At 38.8% G+C, this 22,988-nt stretch overlaps 1 protein-coding gene across 1 annotated transcript in view; it reads left to right on the forward strand.

The window, feature by feature from the left end:
* Window positions 1-22,988, forward strand: part of LOC132825816 (mucin-5AC-like) — a 75,264-nt gene that overhangs the window by 9,418 nt on the left and 42,858 nt on the right. The window contains exons 2-6 of the mRNA XM_060841324.1: window positions 4,159-4,298; window positions 13,593-13,756; window positions 17,829-17,964; window positions 21,513-21,594; window positions 22,290-22,456. Of these exons, the coding sequence (XP_060697307.1) occupies window positions 4,159-4,298; window positions 13,593-13,756; window positions 17,829-17,964; window positions 21,513-21,594; window positions 22,290-22,456 (689 nt within the window). The remainder of the gene's footprint in view (window positions 1-4,158; window positions 4,299-13,592; window positions 13,757-17,828; window positions 17,965-21,512; window positions 21,595-22,289; window positions 22,457-22,988) is intronic.

The raw sequence follows: 22,988 nt of genomic DNA on the forward strand, positions 1-22,988 counted from the left end.
GGCATGTCTTTGCTTCGCCTGTCCCAGGATAGATGTGTTGTCCCAGTCGAATTGGTGGTTTTTTTTCATCCGTGTGTAGGCCTACGAGGGAGAGAGGGTCGTGTCTTTTTGTGGCTAGCTGGTGTTCGTGTATCCTGGTGGCTAACTTTCTTCCTGTTTGTCTTATGTAGTGTTTGTGGCAGTCCTTGCATGGAATTTTGTAGATCTAGAATTCCTAGAGGCCTGGCACTCCAACCACAGCGCCGTAAACAAACACACAGATCTAAATACCATCTATCAACCCCTCAGAAAATGAACAGGAAACGACATCACCACAAACCCCAGGAACCCCATCCAGGACAAACCTATAAATAGAAAGCAGGAGACAAGAGCTTTTCTTTACTTGGAGGTCGCTACTGATGTTACCTAGCCAGGTAATGAAACATCTGGATATTAAACCTACAGCTCAGCGAGCAAACCTACACCCTAAACCTCCACCTGAGCTAGAAACCTTCATAAACCTTGCTTAAAAATATGCTTCCTACTTTTGAAATCCCTCCAACCTCAGGGAAAATACACCTGCCATTCACCTTGTCTATACCCCTGTGGATTTTACAAACTTATATACGGTCACCCCTCAACCTTCAACGCTCCAGTGAAATTGGTCCCAACCTATCCAGGCTTTCCTTGTAACTCAAACCCTCCACTCCCAGCAACAATCTGGTAAATCTTTTCTGAAAGCTCTCCTGTTTAATAACATTCTTCCTATAACTGGGCAACCAGAACTGGGCACAATACTCCAGAAGGGGCCTCACCAACATTTTGGCCAACCTCCACATGTTACCCCAATTCCTATACCCAAAACTCTGAGCAGGGAAGGCAAGTGTGCAAAATGCCACTTTAACCACACTATTTACATGCAATGTAGACTTCAAAGATCCATGTACCTGAATCCCTAGGTCTCTCTGTTCTACAATACTATCCAAGTCCTGCACTTGTTTGTTTTACAAAATGTAATACCAGTCATTTATTCAGTCTTAATTCCAAATACCACTCCTCAGCCCATATCTTTTATTTTGCGTGAGGTAAATTTTTGTTCCATGAGGAAACTGGGTGAGGGGGTAATAGAATTTACTTGCATATGCAAGTCAGTGTGTTTATAATTTCAGCTGATGCTGTTACTGGATAAGTCAAAACACAGACTAAATCTGGCTTGAAAGGTCCTGTTTTACTTTGGTTTTAACAATATCATCTCTGAGTAAAGCTTAAGGATAAACTGTTGCAGAGTTGGTTTTTAACAATAAAACAAGTTTATTAACCAAAAAATGAAGATAAAATAAACCAATCTGGTTACATATAATGCCATATAAACCTGTTAATCACAAAGCTATTCTTTACAGATCTGAAAAGAACTCTTTGAACATTATGTAGACCAAAGACCCTTTCTCTAACATCTGTTCACTCTGTTCACCAACAGTAACTCACCCAGTGAGTCATGAATCCACTGGGTTTACTTCATTTGAATTAGTTTCTGGAACCGAGTGGTAGATCCTCTGAAACTACTCACGATTCGGTTTTTTAGAACAGAAGGAGGAAATGTACGTGTTAGGTCATGCAGCAGAGTTGACAGTGCAACTCTTGTATCATGAAGTGTCCTGAGATCATTTCAAAATCTCCCAGACATGATGAGTCAAAATACAGATAAATGTGCCAGTGCTCAAACCTTTCAGCTATGAGACTTATTGCTCCTTCCACTTCTAGGTGAGTTCTTTTTAAAAAAAAATCCAGTTCAGTAGCTTGTACGGAAGTTTAGCTAAGAATCTTGCGGAAAGAAATAAAAGCAGAGTTATGTTAACGTGATTAAACAACTACCGCAGAGGGTTCTGCCAGTGGTTGATGAATCAGGTAGAGGCTGTGCAGTGAATGATGTCCTCATTACTAAACAGGTGTCAGGGTCAAATAGTTGAACTGAAAGCCTTTGTAGCTCAGATAATTCACCAGAAAAGTATGTCCCAAATATGCTAAATTTTCAGCATCATTGGTGAGGAGGCAATGGCCTAATGGTATTGTCATTAGACTATGAATCCAGCAACTCAACTAACATTCTGGGTTCAAATCCTACCATGGCAGAAAATGGAATTTAAATTCCGTAAAGAATTTGGAGTCAAGGGCCTAATGACTATGAAGCTATTGATTATTTGGAAAATCCCATCTGGTTCACTAGTGTCCTTTTTCATTGAAGGAAATTTGCTATCCATACCTGGTCTGGTCTGTATGTGACTCCAGTTCCACAGCAATGTGGTTGACTCTGAACTGCCCTCTAGGCCTTTAGGATGGGTATTAAATGCTGACCTAGCTAGAGACGCTCACATCTCATGAGTGAATTGAAAAACAATTATCCTTTTGGAATAAAGGTCTACATTTGGGTAGTAGTTACTTTCAAAAAGCACTTGAAATCTGTTTTGTTTTAGTTCTAGTAAATAGATAAGTTGGTTTCATTGGTAAGTACCCCAGTAGTTACATATTTTTGCTTTTCAAACAAAGCTATGACGTAGCATTATAACAGACATGAAACTTTCTCAGGCAACTATATCTCGGACTGAATTGCTGGAAGTCAGTTTTTTTAATGTTATGAGAGGTTTACCAGTCTCCTGTCAGTATATTATTTTGTACATCTTTTGAGTTGAAAATTTATAAAATCTGTAACTGGTTATGGCCTATTCCATTTAAAATACTTCTAGAAACTTCTGATTTAACACAGCTAGTTCCCTAATGTCTTTTATGAAAGTGAATTTGCAGTTTTAACTGATCAAATCGAACATGTGAATTCAGACACACAGCAACATAGTTGATAAATGTCAATAGCCTTCTGAAATGGCCCAGCAAGCTATTCGGTTTAGAGACAAATTGAGGATGCTCAATCAATAATGGCTTTACCAGTGACGACCACATCTCAAGAGCAAATGTGAATTTTTTAAAGCTTTGGCTTTGTGTAGGTATATTGTGGACAGTGTAAAACATTTACTGGGACGGATACCTTTAAAAAAAATTCAGTCTTGAAATATGGGCATCACCAGCAGGTTGGACAGTTATTTCCTATCCTTTATGATCTTGATGAAAGTAGAGAAGAGCTACCTGTTGAACAGTGGCCATGAGACATAAGCCATTTGGTCTATCGAGTATTCTTCTTGTGAGATCGTGGCTGATTTGAGAATCCTCATTCTGCTTTTCCTGCCTTATCCGTAGAGCCTTTGATCCATTTGTAGATTTAAAAATCTGTCCTTAACAATACTTTTGACAGCCATCTGCAGTAGAGTGGCACGATGGCTCAGTGGTTAGCACTGCTGCCTCAGAGCCAGGGACCTGGGTTCGATTCCCGCCTCGGGCGACTGTCTGAGTTTCCTCCGGGTGCTCCCCCTCATTCGAAAAGATGTGCAGGTCAGGTGAATTGGCCATGGTAAATTGCCCATAGTGTTAGTTGCATTAGGGTAAATGTAGGGAAATGAGTCTGTGGGTTACTCTTCGGAGGGTCGGTGTGGACTTGTAGGGTCAAAGGGTCTGTTTTTACACTGTAGGGAATCTAATCTAATTCCACAGATTCACTACCATCTGAGAAAAGAGATTCCTCCTTCATCTGTCTAATATAGACAGCCCCTTGCTCTGAGATTATGCCTGTGTTCTAGACTCTTCCTATAAGGGTAAACAATTTCTCTGCATCTACCCTGTCAAACTTCCTAGGAATCTTTTATCTTTCAATAAAGCTGCTTCTCTTTCTTCTAAACTCAAATATATATAAGCCCAACCTACTGAGTCTTTCCTCAGGAAAATCTGATGAAGCTGTCAGGCAGGGACTGCTAAAATCTTGAGCCAGTAATAATGAAATAATGCTGATTAGGGAAATTGGTACGTGTTGGATGGAAACTTTGCTGCAACTAATTGCTGAAAATGTGTTGCTGGTTAAAGCACAGCAGGTCAGGCAGCATCCAAGGAACAGGAAATTGGACGTTTCGGGCCGGAGCCCTTCATCAGGAATCCGGCCCGAAACATTGAATTTCCTGTTCCTTGGATGCTGCCTGCTGTGCTTTAACCAGCAACACATTTTCAGCTCTGATCTCTAGCATCTGCAGACCTCACTTTTTACTGCAACTAATTGTTGTCAACCTTTCTTTTAATATGCAGATCAATTCTGGAGCAAGAATTTTGGACCAATATTTCTGTATACAGGAAATGAAGGTGATATATGGGATTTTGCCAATAGCTCCAGGTTCATTATTGAATTAGCATCAGAGCAGCAGGCCCTGGTCATCTATGCTGAGCATGTAAGTTTTATCCTTAGTCATTAAAAGTTACTGATTTCAAACTTTGGACTTCGTTTCAGTCTATTAGTTATTAAGTTCAAAAGTTGGATGATGACCAGGTAAGCTTCTGTGAAATAGCTGGAGTGTATCTTGTAACTGTTAAGCTAACTGTTTAACAGACACCTCTATTTTGAATACAGTTCATTATATTCTTTGTCCTTATTTGTTTCAGTTTGATAAATATTGTTGCATTATATGTTGAATGAATTTTGAGGCCGTGCTGCCAGTGTGTATAGTCTTATAAAGCTGCAGTATGGTTTGCAGAAGCCCTGCAATCTCCCGCATTTTGTTAAGTAAATAACAAAGTTGACTAGAAGTTGAATTTATAATTTTTTTTATGGTATGTGGGTGTCAGTAGGCGTGCCAATATTTATTGCCCATTTCCAGTTGTCCTTGAAGATGGTGGTGAAAGCTGCCTTGAACAATTGCAGTCTCTGTGATGTATATCTGAACTTTTGAAAGGTCATTTAGTGTATTTCTGGAGTTTAGTCCCAATTCATGGGTTATTACAATATTCCTTAAATGTGTAGTTGAAGACTTAAATACTGATTGTGAAGAAAATGGGCTAAAGATTGCATTTTTATTGGTATTGAAATGCAAGTAAATTCATTAAACTGTTTATGGGCACAATAAATCTATTGGAAAAATGTTTCATGTAAGCTAAATGTAAGAAAAGTGTAAGCTAAACTATGGGAAAATAAATGTTTTGTTGGAGGTCATGAGGGGTAAATTATCTGTGTCATTGTACATGCATTACAAGAATACTAATGCAACAAGTAAACAGGACAGCAAATAGAATATTGATATTTTGTTGAATGGGGTAATGAGTCTCAGTGGAGCAATCTTACCACAACATTTTAGGGCATTGGTGAGACCACCTAGAGAGGTATGCAGAATTTTGGTCTCCTTATTTAAGGCAAAATGTATTGAATCATAAGCAGTTCAGAAAATATTGCTGGATGAATTCCTGGAATTAGAATGTTGTTTTATGATGAAATGTTGGGCCTATTACTCACTAGAGTTCAAAAGAGTAAGAAAGAGTGGAAATAATATCATATTGTCTCACCAGGACCTGAGTTCAAATCCCACTGGCAACAGTGGGATTTGAATTTTTTAAAAACTAGAATTCCATAAAAGCAATATGTTGTTTGTTGTAAAAATGCAAGTTGTAAAAATGTATTTGGTTCACTAATGTTCTTCAAGGACAAAAGATCTGCTGGTCTAATCTGCATGTGATCCCAGACTCTGAGCAATATGGTTGACTTTTCAGTGCCTTTTGAAATAACCTAACAAGCCACTCAGTTGTACCAAGCAATCAAAGGATATATTAAGGCCTACGATTGGGGTCCTAGCACTTTAGTGTGATTGAGGCAGAAAGGAGATATGTTGAGGCTCAGGATCAGGGCCCAATACTTCAGCTTCAACGTAGCACCCAGATTTGAAGCATAGTTTACAGCTTCAGGGGACCGCTGACTGGGGAAAGAAAAATCAAATTGAGATCACAGATGGGGTGGGTTGATTAATTTGATTATTTTTTAAAGTTTTTTTGGATTCAGTAAGCAAAATGGGAGTAAATGGTCAATGTAATGAAGTCATATAAGTAAGCAAAGTAGAATAAAGCTAGCACAAGAGAAATAAGTTTGACACTAAGTAAGTTGAAGACATGGCTTTGCAGTTTGGTGGAATGGAGTGTAATGGTCTCTTAGATGACCATTTGTGCAGGAAAGTGCTTCCAGCTGCATAAACTTGAGCTCTGAGTTTTGGAATTTGAATGATGATTGGCGACAATGTGCCACATTACAAGTTTGAGAGTTACGTGGATAGTACGTTCGGAGAGGTCACACCGCAGCTCAAGACCCTGAAGGATGGAAGCAGTATTGGTTAAGGAGTATATTGCAGTGCTGGAGAAAGGATGTCCCGAGGGCCTAAGCACAATCATTTTAGCTAGAACTGAAAACCAAAAAGGGTATAATTACATTGGTAGACCACAGACTAGTGGAAAGGATTTGGAAGAACAAGTCTGCAAGGGAATTAGAGAAATACCAAGATTATAGAGTAGTTATAATAGCATATTTCTATTACTCGTACATAGGCTGGGATATTTGTTGTGTATGGGAGCCCGTTTTCCTGGATTGTGTGCAGGAGAGCTTTGTACAGGAGGATATTTCCAGTCCAACAAGAAAGGCAGCGTTATTGGTGCAACTAGGGAAATGGATCTGCTTGAAGAGAATAAAAAGATCGGTACTAAAGTAAAGGGCAGAAATTCAAGGTGTTAATCACTGGATTACTACCTGAGCCACATTCACATTCTCAAGATGAATAAGGTCAGAGCAGTTAATATTCTAAGACTTGTGGGAAAAGTAGGTTCTGTTTTTTTGGGGCATTGGAAGGTTAGGTCTGTTGTTGGGATGGTCTATACTTGAACTGGTATTTGTTTGAGCCGTATAACTAGGGAAGTAGAGAGAAATTTGAACTCAGAGTCAAAACATGAGAGAAAGTACTAATGTAGAAGATCAGAATGACAGGAACGAAAAGAGGCAATAAAAATGTTTAATGTCTGTCAAGATTAGATGTTCAAAGGTAATAAAAAAATTAAAGACTCAGTATCTGAATGTATGTAGAATTCTCGCCAAACTAAATTAATTGATAGCCTACATTGAAGTGAACAATTATGATCTGACAACAATCCTGGAGATTTGGTTGCAAGATTATGAAACTTGGATTCTAAATATTGTCCGGTGTATGTTTTTCATGAAGACCAGCAAATTAAATAGGAGGGTAACAGTCATAATTAAAGAGTTAGAGATGACCTTTGTTCAAGTGATTAGGATGTAGATAGAATTTGGGAGGAGGAAAGGAGTTGGTTTTGGAAGTGACCCAAGCCTGAAGAGTGATCATGATTTGCGAAAAAGCATACAAGAAGAAATATTGGCCGCTAATGATAAAGGGCTAGCAATAATTTAGTGTGATTTTCATCTACAGATAAACTGAAAAGATGACAATGTAATAGCCTGTAGTGCTTCATAGACTGCTTCTGAGAGAATTTCTTGGTGCAGCAAATTCTGTACCTGACCAAAGAACTAGCTTTTACTAAACTTGGTATTGTATAATGTTACAGAATTAATAAATGACCTTAGAGTAAAAGCACCTCTGAGGAGTAGCTATCATTAAAATGATTAAATTTTACATTCTGCTTCAAAGGGAGAAACATGGGTTGATGACCCCTAGTAAATAGGTTTAAGGAGAATCCGAAGGGATTCTACATATACGGTAAGGGCAAAAGGGTAACTCGGCAGAGAATAGGGCCCCATAAAGATCAGTAAGTTTGCCTAAGTGTGGAACTGCAGGAGATGGGAGAGATATTAAACTAGTATTTTGTATTAATGTTTACTGTGGAGAAGGATATGGAAGATATACAACATGGGGCAGTAAATAGCAACATCTTGAAAAATGTCCATATTATAGAGGAGGAGGTGCTAAGCGTCCTAAAATGCATGAAGGTGGATAAATCGTATCTCCCCCCCCCGCCCCCGCCCCAACCTTTTATCTCAGCCCGCTTGGCACACCAGCCTCATTCCTGAAGAAGGGCTTATGCCCGAAATGTCGATTCTCCTGCTCCTCGGATGCTGCCTAGCCTGCTGCACTTTTCCAGCACCAAACTTTTCAGCTCTGGTCTCCAGCATCTGCAGTCCTCACTTTCTCAAAGGTGGATAAATTTCCAGTACCTGATCTGGTGTTCCCTTGAACTCTAGGGAAGTGATTGCTATGCTCCATGCTGAAATATTTGTATCATGAATAGCCACAGGTGAAGTACCAGAAAACTGGAGGTTGGCTAACATAGTGCCACCGTTTAAGAAAGGTGGTAAGGAAATGCCAGGAACTACAGACTGGTGAGCCTGACATTAGTGGTGGGCAGCTTGTTGGGGAGAATCTTGAGGGACAGGATTTATATGCATTTGGAAAAATAAGGACTGTTTAGGGGTCATCAAAATGGTTTTGTGCATGGGAAATTGTTTCGAAAACATGATTGCTTCAAAAAACTCAGTCACAAAGAGGATAAATGAAAGCAGAGCGGTGGACTTGATCTAAATGTACTTCAGTAAGGCATTGGACAAGGTTCCTCGTGCTAGACATGCAAGGTTAGATCACAATGAGTAGAGGTGGAAATAGGTATTTGGATACATAATTGGCTCGAAGGTAGAAGACAGAATGGTGGTGGAGGATTGCTTTTCAGACTGGACGCCTGTCACCAGCGATGTGCCACAAGGATCGGTGTTGGATTCACTGCTTTTCGTCATTTATATAAATGAGTTGGATATGAACATAGATATGGTTAATAAGTTTGCAGATGACTTAAATTTGAAATGAAGTGGAGGCTGAGTAGACTGGGGCTATTTTCCCAGGAGTGTTAGATGCTGAGGGGTGACTCCATAGAGGTTATAAAATGATGAGGGACATGGGAAGGGTAAATAGACAAGGTCTTTTCCCTGGGGTGGGAGAGTCCAAAACTAGAGGGCATAGCTTTAAAGTGAGAAGGGGAACATTTAAAAGGGACCCAAGGCAAAAAACTGCCAGAGGAAGTGGCATCTGGATGGGTATGTGAATAGGAAGGGTTTAGAGGGATATGGGTGAAATGCTGGCAAATGGGACTAGATTTATATAGGTTATCTGGTTGGCATGAATGAGTTGGACTGAAAGGTCTATTTCTCTTGTATGTGTTTGTGACTCTATTTAAACTTAAAAATGAGGAGTCACATGGGCATGAAATCTGAGCTAGCAGAAGTTAACTGAGATATTAGACTAGGAGATAGATCAGTAGAGAAATAGTGGTAAACTTTTAAGGAATATTTCAGACTATTTAGAATAAGTGTATTTCTAAGTATAAAGAGATTTTGAGAAAGACGCACCATCAAATTTTGGGGAAAAACATCATTGTGCAAAGATGATTGGCAGCTCAGTTTGAATGGTCAGAATAGAAAGAATGACTAAAATCTTAATTGGGGCAAATAAATTGTAGCTTGAGAGGAAACTAGCTGGGAATGGCAAGCAGCATGACATTCGTTTTGAATCCAAAGTAAGTACACGTAAGTGTTAGTCCTCTAAAGAGTGAGAATTGGCGGGACGTAAGGTTAACAGTAAATAGTAAAGAAGTGATAGATGTCATGAATAGCTATTTTGTTTCTGCCTTCAATGTAAAGGATACAAAAACATACCAGTAATACAGTCATACAGCATGGAGGTAGACCCTTCGTTCTGACCATAATTCCAAACTAAACTAGTTCATTTGGACCATATCCTTCCAAACATTTCTTATTCATATCTGTAAATGATGAAGGAACAGAGGAACTTAGTGAAACTATAATCCTTGGGGAAGTGATACTGGGTTGATAAGTCTCCTTGTGTCAAACATATCATTTTAGCCATTATGCTTGTGTAATCAATAGTATTATGTAAATATTAGGAACGGGAATAAACCACTTGGCCCTTGGAACCTGCTCTGCCATTCAGTATGATCATGGCTGTTCATACTACTCAAAAAAATCCTCTTCCCACTTTTGCCCCATTTCCTTCAATCCCTTTAATCCTAAGCACTATATTTAGCTCCTTGAAAAGATTTGATGATTTGTCCTCAATTGTGGCAGAGAATTCCATAAGCTCTCAGTTCTCTTGAAGAAATTTCTCCTCCTCTTTGTCCTAAATAGTCTTTCCTGTACCCTTAGATTATGACTCCTATTTCTGAATTCCCTGGTCATTGGGAGCAACTTTCCTGCACTTAGCTTGTTAACTCCTTTTAGAATTTTATAGGTTTCTATGAGATTCACCCCCCCACCCCATCATTGTTCTAAACTCCAGTGAATATAATCTTGACTAGTTTGGCCTCCATTCAGACGTCAGTCCAGCCATTCCAGAAATCAGTTTGGTAAACCTTTGTTGCACTCCCTCCATAGCTAGAACATCCTCGGAAAGGAGAGTAAAACTGCATACAATACTCAAGGTGTGGTCTCAACAAGGCTGTAAATTTGCAGCAAAATATCCATGTTCCAGTATTCACATGTTCTCGCTGCAAAGATCAACTTATCATTTGCCTTCTTTACACCAACTGCTGTATCTGTGTGCTTACTTTCAGAGACTGGTGTTAAGGGCACCCAGGTTTTGTTATAGCTCTTGCTCAATCTACTGCCATTCAGATAATCCACCTCCTGTTTTTGTTTACGAAGCGGGTAACCTCACACTTTGTACTTCCATCTGCCGTGTATTTGCTCATTCACTCAATGTATCAAAATCACACCAGCATTTGTGCGTCATTCTCAGAGTTCACCCTCCCACCCAACTTTGTGTTGTCTGCAAACTTGAAGATATGTGTCACCTAAAAGTCGTTAATATATATGAGTAGATCATAGGCTAGTGTCCTGCTTCTGATTCTATCAAGTCTGTTCCACCATTTAATGAGATCGTGACTGATCTGATAATCCTTAACTCCACTTTCCAGCTGGAAGACAGCGATTATGTTTGCTAAAGATGTTTTGGGAACCAGGTAGGTTGGAATAACAACCGCCGATATTTTATACTCACCATTGTTGAGGCAACACTTTGCATGCCAGCAATGAAAACGAGGCAAATTAATTGACTTCAAACCATCCCAGGTGCCATCCTGGGATTTGAACCCATTTCCACAGAACATTAACCTGACTTTCTAGAATATGAAAGCTAGTGTCCAAGCATTGATTCCTACCGTACCCCAATGATCACTGGCTGCCACTCAGAAAATAACTCATTTATTTATACTCTTTACTTCCTGTCTGCTAGCCACTTCTCTATCCATGTCAGTACACTATCTCCAATTGCATGTGCTTTAATTTTATATGTGGATCCTTATCAAATGCTTTCAGAACTTCTAAGTAAACCACGCATCCTGATTTCCACCAATTTAACTCTATCAGTTAGATCCTTGAAAAATCCCAGTCGATTTGTCGAGCATGATTTCCCTTCTGTAAATCCATGTTGATTCTGTCCACTCCTAGAATTGTTTTCCAAATGCTCTGCTGTTAAGTCTTTTCTGATAGACTCTGGTATTTTCCCTTCTGTTGACATCATGTTGCCTGGTTTGTGATTCCCTGATTTCTATTTTCTTAAATAGTGAGGTAATATTAGCTACCCTTCACCCCATTAGTAACTGTTCCAGACTCAATAGGATCTTGAAAGTATTCTGGATTGTAGAATTTTAGGCCCCAAGGATTTTGTCAGCCTTTAATTCAATCAATTTCTGCAACAGTATTTCATTATTAATATTAATATCTTTCTGTTCCCTCCCTTACTAGGCCTGTGTTCCTAAACATTGTTGTCTGTATGAAGGCAAATGAAATATATGTATCTAATTGGTCTGCCACCAGTTTCTTCCCCATTATAACTTGTCCTGTTTCTGAATAGAGAATGCCTACATTTGTACTCACCAATATTTTTTTCTTCGAATACAAACCAGCTTTTACAATCAGTTTCCTCACTGCAAGCTTCACCCTGTACTCTGTTATCCCTGTCTTAATCAATGCCTCTGTCTTGCCTTGCTGAACTCTCAACAGCTCCCAATCCTCACATCTCTTCAATCTATAGGTCCCTTCCTTGGATATAAATGTTATCCCTAATTTCCCTTGTTAGCCACACAGGACAGTAGTATGGCGAGAAGAGGTATATTTTGTCCTGTTTTGTTTTGAAGAGCGGTTTTAAGACTGCTGTACCGAGCTGTTTTTTGGAAGTCCACAAAATAAACAGCTTATGAGATCTTGAAATGGTTTGTTTTTGGACATTCGAACAATAGAAGTAATGTAAATGGGTATGGCAAACTCCTCCAGAGCAAGGATTTTGAATTTTAGCCTTTCAGTAGCAGTTGCTGGGGTCTTGAAGCTGAATGTGGAAGCTGTTTTTTCTCTTTCAGTTACAGCTAAAAGCTGGTGTTGGAGCTGCATGTGAGACAATGATTTTCTGAATTTGCCTTTGTCAAGGATTTATTTATTAGATGTTACTATATTGCAACAATTACTGTTCAGCGGTAAAATAAATTATTATTCTGTTAAAATTTCCAACAGAGTTAAGTTTTTCCAATTTTGAATTTTAATTGTGCTGTATGAATAAAGTATGTTTTCTTCAAACCTGGTAGTTTGACCAGTCAAATTGCATCTGGAATGTGACACCTAGTCAGTCAGGGTCTAGATTATCTGAATATATTTTGAGGGGTTTGATCTGGTCCATAACACACAGTCTGGTCACCTTTCCCGTTTTACCTTTGTACCAAACAGGAATGAACAATATTTCAGTTCCTCCATGCCCTCTTTAAACCTTTGCCATTGCCTTTCCACCGTTATCCCTTTAGCACTGCCCCAGTTTATCATTATCAGCTCATTCCTCATAGTTTCCTCTGATTAGACTGAAGACACAAGGGAACTTGTTCATTGGGATTTCCAGTTCTTCTTTTCTCATTGCACAGTGCCTGGTCTGAGATGACCTGTCTCTATTTAATTTCTCAACCTTTTTGATCCAGAAACAATCTCATGCATACTCCAGGAATTTCTTCTGTACAATATCATTACTGGTTTGATTTTCCCAATCTATTTGCAGATTAAAGTCACTTACGATTACAGCTGTACTCTTATTACTTGCAGCTCTGATTTCACATTTAATGCTATTCCCAGCATAACCACTGCAATTTGGGGGTCTGTAGCCTCCATTATTGTTTTCTATCCCTGCGTATTTCTAAACTCTACCCATACAGATTTCACTTCACAGGAGCTAATAGCTTTCTTTACTTTTTTGTTAATGTTTCTCTTTAGTAATGCTACCCACCTCATTTTCCTCTTTTGCCAATCTTTCTTGAAAATCGGATATCCCTGGATATTTTCCCATCCCTGGTCACTCTGCAGCCAGAATTACGTTTTGTTTAAATAAAACAAATCTGCACATACTGGAAACCTCAAACAAAAACATAATTTGCTGAATAAACTCATATTTAGAGAGAAAGCAAAGATAACATTGAATCGACTGACCCTTCAGAACACAACTCCTTCTGATTCTTCCAGACCTCCTGAGTTTTTCCAGCAATTTTTGTTTTCGTTACATTTTATTAAATAAGTGCTAATTATTTTAAAACCTCTGAGTCCCTGTTTATTTTTAATCTTGGTGTGGTGTAATTTAGTTTTTAGCAATTAATATTAAATGCTTAATTGTTTGTAAACAAAACAAGCATTTTCTATTTTAATTTTGCAGCGATATTATGGAAAATCCCTTCCTTTTGGCAAAAAATCTTATGAAAGATCAAACATGGAGTTTTTGACAGTGGAACAAGCTTTAGCAGATTATGTGGTTCTTATTACAAAGCTGAAAAGTGATCTTGATGCCAAAAGTTGTGCGGTGATTGCATTTGGTGGCAGGTAAATATGTACTTAATAGAAAAATACGTTTGTTTAAAGCTCTGCAGTCATAACCAAAAATTTCAATTTTTCTTTCTTCACTTCCAAAAAACTACTTTCAACTGATGATCGAGATTAAGTGCTCATTTACCCACATAAAAAAATTGGTTCTTTGTGTACATTTTGCCACATTTTGATATGCCGTATAAATCCTGAATTACTTGAATTCTGATAAAATTTGCAGTGGAAGGCACGTAGCAATATTTTAGGTTTTGTATAATAAATTTAGGATTTCCAAGGTACAGTTGATAATGTTCTGTTTCAAAAGTAGCCACTTGCTGGTAATGCTGTTTGGATACCAGGGAATGTTTTGTTAAGTCATATTTTGCTTTGTACACATTACTTATGTGATTTTTATCTTTACCCTTTCAAAGCAAACAAACTATGGTGGCCTTGTGAACAAATTAACTATGTTAACAATATTCTGTGTAGCTTTTCAGAGAGATGTTGAAGCATTCATTTAGGACTGCTCAAGCTAAGTATATCTTTTATGTTCCAGCCGCAATTTGGAGTTATTACTGTTGCATGCTGCACAACTTTAGGGTGGGTGTACAGTAGAATGGTAAGCTATCTCAGTGGGCTTAGGAAGAAAAGAAGACAGCGATATGAGAGAGTTTTGTTGCATGGGTAGGGAGAGTACAGAACAACGTAATATGAAAATTCCATCTAGTAATGGATAAATGATCCCACTTATCAGCTGGTGCTGGTCATATAGCTTCCCCTGAACATTCTGTGAATTCCTTCTAATTGATTGCTCGTTCTCAAGATTTTTAAGGATCTTAGCTGAGGTGACAGGATATGCAGACACTAGAGAGGAAAGCTGCCTTGTCAGATTCATTTACCATGTCACTGCTCAGCAGTCAAAGTAAGAACAGCACAACCAGTGTTTGTGCTGTAGGTAAAACCTGCTGTCATAATGCTTTCCAAATAGTGTCTCAGTTTTTCAATCAAGTAATTGGGTGACTAAGGCTTTAACTGTCTTAGGCTACAGTAGCATTTGAACCACATAATCTTCTAAAGCATTACATTCCTGGCCTAATAATCCAAGCATTTATCTTCAAAACCCATCACTATTCTTGGAAAATTGTATCCATTAATTTAATAAATTTGGAATAAGAAAATATCAAAAATGGTTATCATAATATTACCAGGTGGTTCACCAGAGTGCTTTAGAGAAGAAAATGTGCCAGTCCAAGGTGTCTGTGAATCCAGACCTACAGCAATGTTGTTGACTCTTAACTGCTGTCTGAAATGGTTTGCAAGTCTCTCAGTTTAATGAAACATCTGCAAAACTTGTGTTAAAAAGCTGTGCTTTTCCAGTGCCACAGTTATTGACTCTGATTTCTAGCAACTCTATATACTACCTTTTAGCATCAAAGGCTTATAATGAAAAGTATTTAATGACAAGCCACACAAAGATTTAGAGGCCAACCTTGGTCACAGGGCTAAATATTGAGAAGCACCCAAAAGAAGAAAATAGTTGGCAAGATAGAAATTTATGAAAAGCTTTCAGACTGTTCATTCCCTCACAGCTGAACGTATAGCCCACAGTGATGGAGCTACTGAAGTTGAGTGAGATGCAGAACATAAAACAGTTATTGGTTTGTAGATACATCAGAGGATTATATTGGCTGTAGGACTTGGAGAGAAAGAAACCATGGAGGGATTTGAAGACAAGGTTAAGAAGTTTAAAATCAATGTGAAAATTAGTTTTGGTTAGTGAGCAGAAGGGTGGTGTGTGAACAGGGGATAGCATTTGGATGACCAGGTTTACAAAGCCTGGAATGTGATAAGTCAGTAATGAGTTTGGTAGTAAGAATTTCAATGTTCCTGAATAAGAACACGCTTTGTTGAGACTTTCCTGTACTTTCATTGACCTTATCAGCAAGAAATACCAAGATGAAGAGGAAACTATATTTTTTTCATTTCCAGAGCAAGAGAAAGATGAAAAGCTGTGACAAATCCTTTTCTTTAAAGTGTTACTTTGTTGAAATTGTTGAGTCTCAACTTACTAGTAATTAATCAATATTTCAGCGGCCAATGAAATGATGCTGTGGAGTCAGGGCTTGGTATAGACTTAAACATTGGTGACTTTAGTGTTGATGCTCAAGTTGTGAAAGGCTTAACTTCGGGTCAAATATGACACCATGTATTGATATACCAGAGTGTTGCCAGGGAGAAGGATGGCTTGGGTATGGGATTTGTGGCAGAGGCTTGTGGCAGATCTTTCCAATATTAAGCTGGGGGAAATTTCTACATGTCTATTATGGAAGGTAGGGTCAGCAGTCTAACAATTTAAAGAGTCGAGGAGGGGTTGAGGAAGATGAGGGTATTATCATAGAAAATGTAAAGGGTGCAGTATGTGCTGTGGCTTTGGACCTTCAATGTCCATCACATAAAAGTGGCTCACTGCTACTGATTGAGCTGGCTGAATCCTGAAGGTCTTCCTGACTAGACTGATCATGTGACAGGTGATAAAGCAATAACTTGAGGAAGAAAATCTACTTAACTCATCTTCATCAATCTATTGGAGGTGCATCCAATCGTGCCAATGTTAGTTAGGAGTGAACATCCCACGGGTTTTGTGGAGACACCGAGGTCAGCTTCCATCATGTACAGCTTTGTGCTGAATGGGTTAGACCCAGGAGAGATCAAGCAGCTCAACATGAAGCACATAAAAAGAATCAGCACAAAGTATTATAATTCACAATCTACAATTCATGGCCTGAATATCCCTATTCCCTGTTCAAACGATATAACTATTGAGGAATGTTAAATAGCCCATCAGGAGTAGTGGTGAAGGTACTTAAAAGTGTGGTATTGTTGAAGTTAGAGCACAAAAGTGCATGCATGTCAACAAAAGACAGTATTACAGAGAAAATACTATACTTCCTGTTCAGCTTCGTCTTTCAAATTTCCATAAATCCACTTGGTCCGAATGCTTTCTGCATGCTGTTTTCACGGGCATGTTAATCTGAGAGATGTATGTCTAGGTCATGTTGCGGCTGTACAGGACAGTTGGAATATTGCATGCAATTCTGGTCTCCTTCCTGTTGGAAAGATGTGAAACTTGAAAGGGTTCAGAAAAGATTTACAAGGATGTTGCAAGGATTGGAGGATTTGTGCTATAGGGAGAGGCTGAATAGGCTGGGGCTGTTTTCCCTGGAGCGTCAAAGGCTGAGGGGTGACCTTAGAGGTTTACAAAATTATGAGGGGCATGGATAGGATAAATAGACAAAGGCATTTCCCTGGGGTCAGAGAGTCCAGAACTAGAGGCCATAGGTTTAGGGTGAGAGGGAAAGATATAAAAGAGACCTAAGGGGCAACTATTTCACCCAGAGGGTGGTACGTGCATGGAATGGGCTGCCAGAGGATGTGGTAGAGGCTAGTATAATTGCAACATTTAAAAGTGGCATTTGATTAGGTATATGAATAGGAAGAGTTTGGAGGGATATGGGCTGGGTGCTGGCAGGTGGGACTAGATTGGTTGGGATATCTGGTCGGCATGGACGGGTTGGACCGAAGGGTCTGTTTCCATGCTGTACATCTCTATAACTCTATTACTCTGTGGTTTTGGAGTTTTATCTGCTGTTTACACCACAAAAAGAAATTGTCTTCACTATGCAATGTTGAAATTTTCCACCTTGATGAATTAAAACAAAATCACTAACATTTCAAAAAATGCAATTCTCACCATGGGCGGCACGGTGGTTAGCACTGCTGCCTCACAGCGCCTGAGACCCGGGTTCAATTCCCGACTCAGGTGACTGACTGTGTGGAGTTTGCACGTTCTCCCCGTGTCTGCGTGGGTTTCCTCTGGGTGCTCCGGTTTCCTCCCACAGTCCAAAAGATGTGCGGGTCAGGTGAATTGGCCATGCTAAATTGCCCGTAGTGTTAGGTAAGGGGTAAATGTAGGGGTCTGGGTGGGTTGCGCTTCGGTGGGTCAGTGTGGACTTGTTGGGCCGAAGGGCCTGTTTCCACTCTGTAAGTAATCTAATCTAATCTGATATCCTGTTCTAATTATCTTTCACAGTTATGGAGGAATGTTAAGTGCGTACATGAGAATTAAATATCCAAATGTAGTGGATGGCGCTCTAGCATCAAGTGCACCTGTGGTCTCCACAGCTAATCTTGGGGATAGTCGGCAATTCTTTCATGATGTAACCAAAGTGAGTATGAACATGTTTGTAAGTGTCTGCATTCATCTGTTTCTTTTTGTTCCATCCTTTTTTATGTTTTCTAGTTACTCGAGAAATCTAGCTACTTCAAAAGCGTATTTTTGAAGGCAGTTCATTCCTTTTAATTGATTCATCTAGTTTTTATTTTAACTTTTTTATGCTTATGAAATTGGTCATTACAATTTGGTCGACTTGAAGCTAAGCAGAGCCCTCTGCTGGGTTTTTGTTTACAAATTGGAAGGACATCATTTTTTTGCCATCAAATAGCAATAATCATGATTACACCAAATTGTCTTTGAATGTTTTTGATATTCCAGGACTTTTTAAAGTTTTGTGGTGGAGTTAAGTGTTTTGAATGTTATCATCACTGGAAAATCGAGGGTAAGAATGAAATTTCAAGTTAGTAAATTTGGTGTATATAAAAAGTCTGTGTTTTCCATATTACTAAACTAAGAAAGCAGGTGACTAACAGACATATTTAAGTTAAATAGTAGTCTGTAGTAATTTATACATGTATAGGGATCTGAGAGTGCTAGTTGAGGATTCTCTGAAGGTAAACATGCAGGTTGAGTCCGTGATTAAGAAAGCGAATGCAATGTTGTCATTTATCTCAAGAGGGTTGGAATATAAAAACACCGTTATGCTACTGAGACTTTATAAAGCTCTGGTTAGGCCCCATTTGGGGTACTGTGTCCAGCTTTGGTCCCCACACCTCAGGAAGGATATACTGGCACTGGAGCGTGTCCAGCAGAGATTCACACGGATGATCCCTGGAATGGTAGGTCTAACATATGAGGAACGGCTGAGGATCCTGGGATTGTATTCATTGGAGTTTAGAAGATTAAGGGGAGATCTAATAGAAACTTATAAGATAATACATGGCTTGGAAAGGGTGGACGCTAGGAAATTGTTTCCATTAGGCGAGGAGACTAGGAGCTGTGGACACAGCCTTAGAATTAGAGGGGGTAAATTCAGAACAGAAATGCGGAGACATTTCTTCAACCAGAGCGTGGTGGGCCTGTAGAATTCATTGCCACAGAGTGCAATGGACACTGGGACGCTCAATGTCTTCAAGGCAAAAATTGATAAATTCTTGATGTCACAAGGAATTAAGGGTTACGGGGAGAATGCTGGTAAGTGGAGTTGAAATGCTCATCAGTCATGATTGAATGGCAGAGTGGACTCGATGGGCCGAATGGTCTTTCTTCCACTCCTATGTCTTATGGATACTTGCCTCACAGTTCCAAAAGAATTTTAAGTTTCGTCATTTACATTCCTCAATGTTATTTTCGCATTAAACCGCATTATGTTTATTTATGAATTGAATATGTTTCGCAGAGGGGTTGTGGAATATACTTCCACATCAGTGATTGAAGTAGATATTGCATTGTCCTCCTTTGAAATGAGGCTGAATGTGTGTATATATAAGCAAGGGGGAATTGTGGCATTATGGGGTAGGGGTGGGAAGAGACAGTAAAAGCTGGCCAAATCTGTATGAAGACTGGGAATTATGTTCTGTTAAATGTAGATATTTAAGGAGGATTTGCCTCAAACATACATAATTCTTGCTCTGTCAGGCCCTTTGAAAATTGTGTAACTGTTGGAAGGATATTTTCCCTATATGCACCGTCAACTATCTTTTACGTTGGAAACTCTAACCCAGAAAGTAGTTGAATATATTTCTTGTCATCTTATTTCCTTTTTCTATGTTGTAGAATTGATATTAGTCAGCAAAGCCCAAGTAATCTTGAACTTGTCCAAGAAATCCAATTGAATGATAAGTAATTTAGGGCTAGGTAGTCTGAACATTTTGTTGTGATTTTTGCAGGCATGTTCTGATGCAATGCAGAATCATATATGAATTTAATTCTTGATAAAGCACTGGGTATGTTTTGTAAATTGAAGAAGAAATCAATTTTTAATAATGCTTTGCTCAACAAATAGCTTAATAATTTTAAGGTGCAAAGCACAGAGAAAAATACAAAAACTAAACAGACCCCAAAACAGGGAAATTGATTCAGTGCTTCACTATTTGGTAATTTTTAACTTGTATCAACTTTGTCTCAAGTCCATTAAGTTTACAAAGTATCACAGTTTAGTTTTTAGTGAAATGAGATTAATATGTAATTGCTTTGGAGGCAATTCAGAGAAGGTTCACTAGATTTGTCCAGAGATGGAGAAAGTTGAGGACTGCAGATGCTGGAGATCAGAGTCAAAAAGGTGTGTCACTGGAAAAGCATAGCAGGTCAGGCAGCACTGGAGGAGCAGGAGAGTCGATGTTTCGGGTGTAAGCCCTTCATCAGGAATAATTAATGAAGGGCTTATGCCTGAGAGGTCAACTCTCCTCCTTGGATGCTGCCTGACCTGTGCTTTTCCAGCACCACACTTCCTGACTCCAGAGATGAAGGACTTGGCAGAGATTGAGCAGTTTGGGCCTGTACACCCTAGGTTGTGAGGAGTTCTGTTTGAGGTACTTAAGATGCTAAGGGGGATAAATTAGATGCAGACCAGAGGTTTCCTCTGGTGCTACAATTGAGAACAAGAGGTCATAGTTTTGGTCTAAGGGGTGGCAGATTTAAGAGGAGCAATTACTTCTCTGAAAGTGTCGATAATACGTGGAATTTACTACCCAGAGTGCTGTGGGTGTTGGGACAATGAATAAATTTGAAGAGTCACAATTTTAGTTAGCAATAGGTTAAAGGGTTAATGAGGAGCACGTAGAAAAGTGCAGTTGAGGCCAAGATGAGATGAGCCTCGATTGTATTAAATGACAGTATAGGTTTGAGGAGCTATTACCTCTCTCATGTCCTTATAGAAGGCCATTTTTGGCCTCATCTGTATAATTCTAACCTTTGAATCTATCTTAATGGTATCATTTCATGAATTGTAATCCAAACATTTTAGATCCCAAATGTGCCTTCTGTTACTCCATTGGAGTGTCCTAAGTGACTCACCCAGTATTTTCCTAAGATTTTGAGATTGTGTCTGTAATCTAACAGTGTATCACCTTTTACTGTAGTTTGTTTTCTTCAGAATCTTTTGTACTGGAAGGATTTTGGTAGAATGTTTAAATGGATTCAGTTTTTTTTCAAAGTAGCATCTATTTTACTCTTGGAATATTTATCTGAATAAGAAAATTGCGAATTTGGGGTGCACCCCCCAGGACTAACTCAGGCTGACTCTTGATTTTAAACCAATGTCTTAGTTACTTCCTCAGCAATTTCATTGCATAATTTGAACAAGAGGAGGGTGTTCACCATGGGTGTCTTGACTAACATTTATCTCTCAGTTGCCACCCCGTGACTGATTAAAGCTCAGTTGTATGCTTGCTGTTTTTGGAATGCTGTTATGTATATTGGTTGATGCATTAACCTACAAAATAACAATTGTAAGTCATGAAGTGTGAGCTCATTGGTCATGAAGTGTTTTGGGATGTGAAAGGTGCTGTGTAAGTACACCTTATTTTGTTACTTCAACGATGACTAATTTGCTGTTATTCATTGGCATGTGTGATAATAATTTTTTAATTCTTTGATTAGGATTTTGAGCGTAACTCACCTGAATGTGTTTTGACAATTCGGAAGGGTTTTCAGGAGCTTGAATTTTTGGCACAGCAACAAGGTATGGGTTATCTTATGTTTAAAAGAATTTCATAATCTCAGGGCCACAAGATCTGTACATGATTTCAGGGTTTTACCACTGAGTATTAGAGGAGGTATGCAACCATTGTATGCATAAATCAGTGAGATCACTGTAAACATGCACGAAGAAGGAAACTCTTTTAACTGGATACACATTTGCCCCTGGTGACCAATGTTGCTCTAGTGGTAGAAGCAGAAAGTTAATTATTTTAAATGTAAGAGTGACAATTAGCACTAAATTCAAATTTTAAAGTTATATTTTACAACAGGTTGGGGCATGCTGATAATGCTATCCTCTGGGTCTTGCAGCAGCCAAAATAGCTTGATACTGGAAGCATGGGCACCTAACATAGCTATACAAATTGATCCTGTTGGACAATTGGCCTGGATCATGAGTGCATCTACATTTGCAAACCTGTCAATGATATTTTTTCATTGCCAAAAATTTAATGTACAATAAATCTATTGTCTGTCATGTGTACTTTTGTTTTCTGCATTGATATGAGTAGTTCATTGTATTGCACTTGTTTCCTGCTATGCCTGGAATTCAATTTCCTGCATAGAATTGACCATGTAGGTCCTGTTCGTCATATATTTCAAGAGTTGAATGAACTGCTGAATAAGGAAAACAATCAATCACAAAATCTAATTTCCTTGTATATCTCCGTTTTACAGCATGGAGTAAGATAACCAATAAACTGTCTCTCTGTAAGTCAGTGAAATCTAAGAAGGATGTTGATCATCTCTATGGATGGGCACGAAATGCTTTTACTTACTTAGCCATGTTTAACTACCCGTACAAAACTGAAGTTGGGTTACATTTTCCTCCAAACCCAGTAGATGTAAGTATTTTAGTTTTTTGTATTTTAGCACAGAATACAAAATGTTACACTCATAGCATTTTAAAATATAGGATCGTTGTAAACCATTCAACCCATTGAACCTGCTCCATCATTCAGTAGTCATGGCTGAGCATCTGCTTCAAATACTTTTTCCCCTCAAAATCTCCATGTCCCTTTTACGTCACTGGTTTTGCCTCAGCATAACTGGGAAGAGCTAAAAGTCATGCCCTGTTGTTTGGCAAGTTCCTAACTCTAGTCACAATGATCAATTTGCCTGACTGCTACTCATGACCAGGTTTCGCCATCGGCAAATGACACTCTTTGTTGTAAAGCACTGTAATAAATGGCAGAGAGAGGATTCCTAATTGACTACACTGTGGCTCTCACAACACCCATTTAAAACTCCCAAATACAACACCCTTATTCACCATTATTACAAACTAAAGGCAGATGTTTTGACAGAATGTGAATAAAAAATAGATAGGGAACAAAATTCTAAAGATTGAAAGTCCGAACCATAAACGTTGCATAA

The sequence above is a fragment of the Hemiscyllium ocellatum genome, chromosome 21 (assembly GCF_020745735.1).
Source record: "Hemiscyllium ocellatum isolate sHemOce1 chromosome 21, sHemOce1.pat.X.cur, whole genome shotgun sequence".
In the NCBI taxonomy this organism is placed as follows: domain Eukaryota; kingdom Metazoa; phylum Chordata; class Chondrichthyes; order Orectolobiformes; family Hemiscylliidae; genus Hemiscyllium; species Hemiscyllium ocellatum.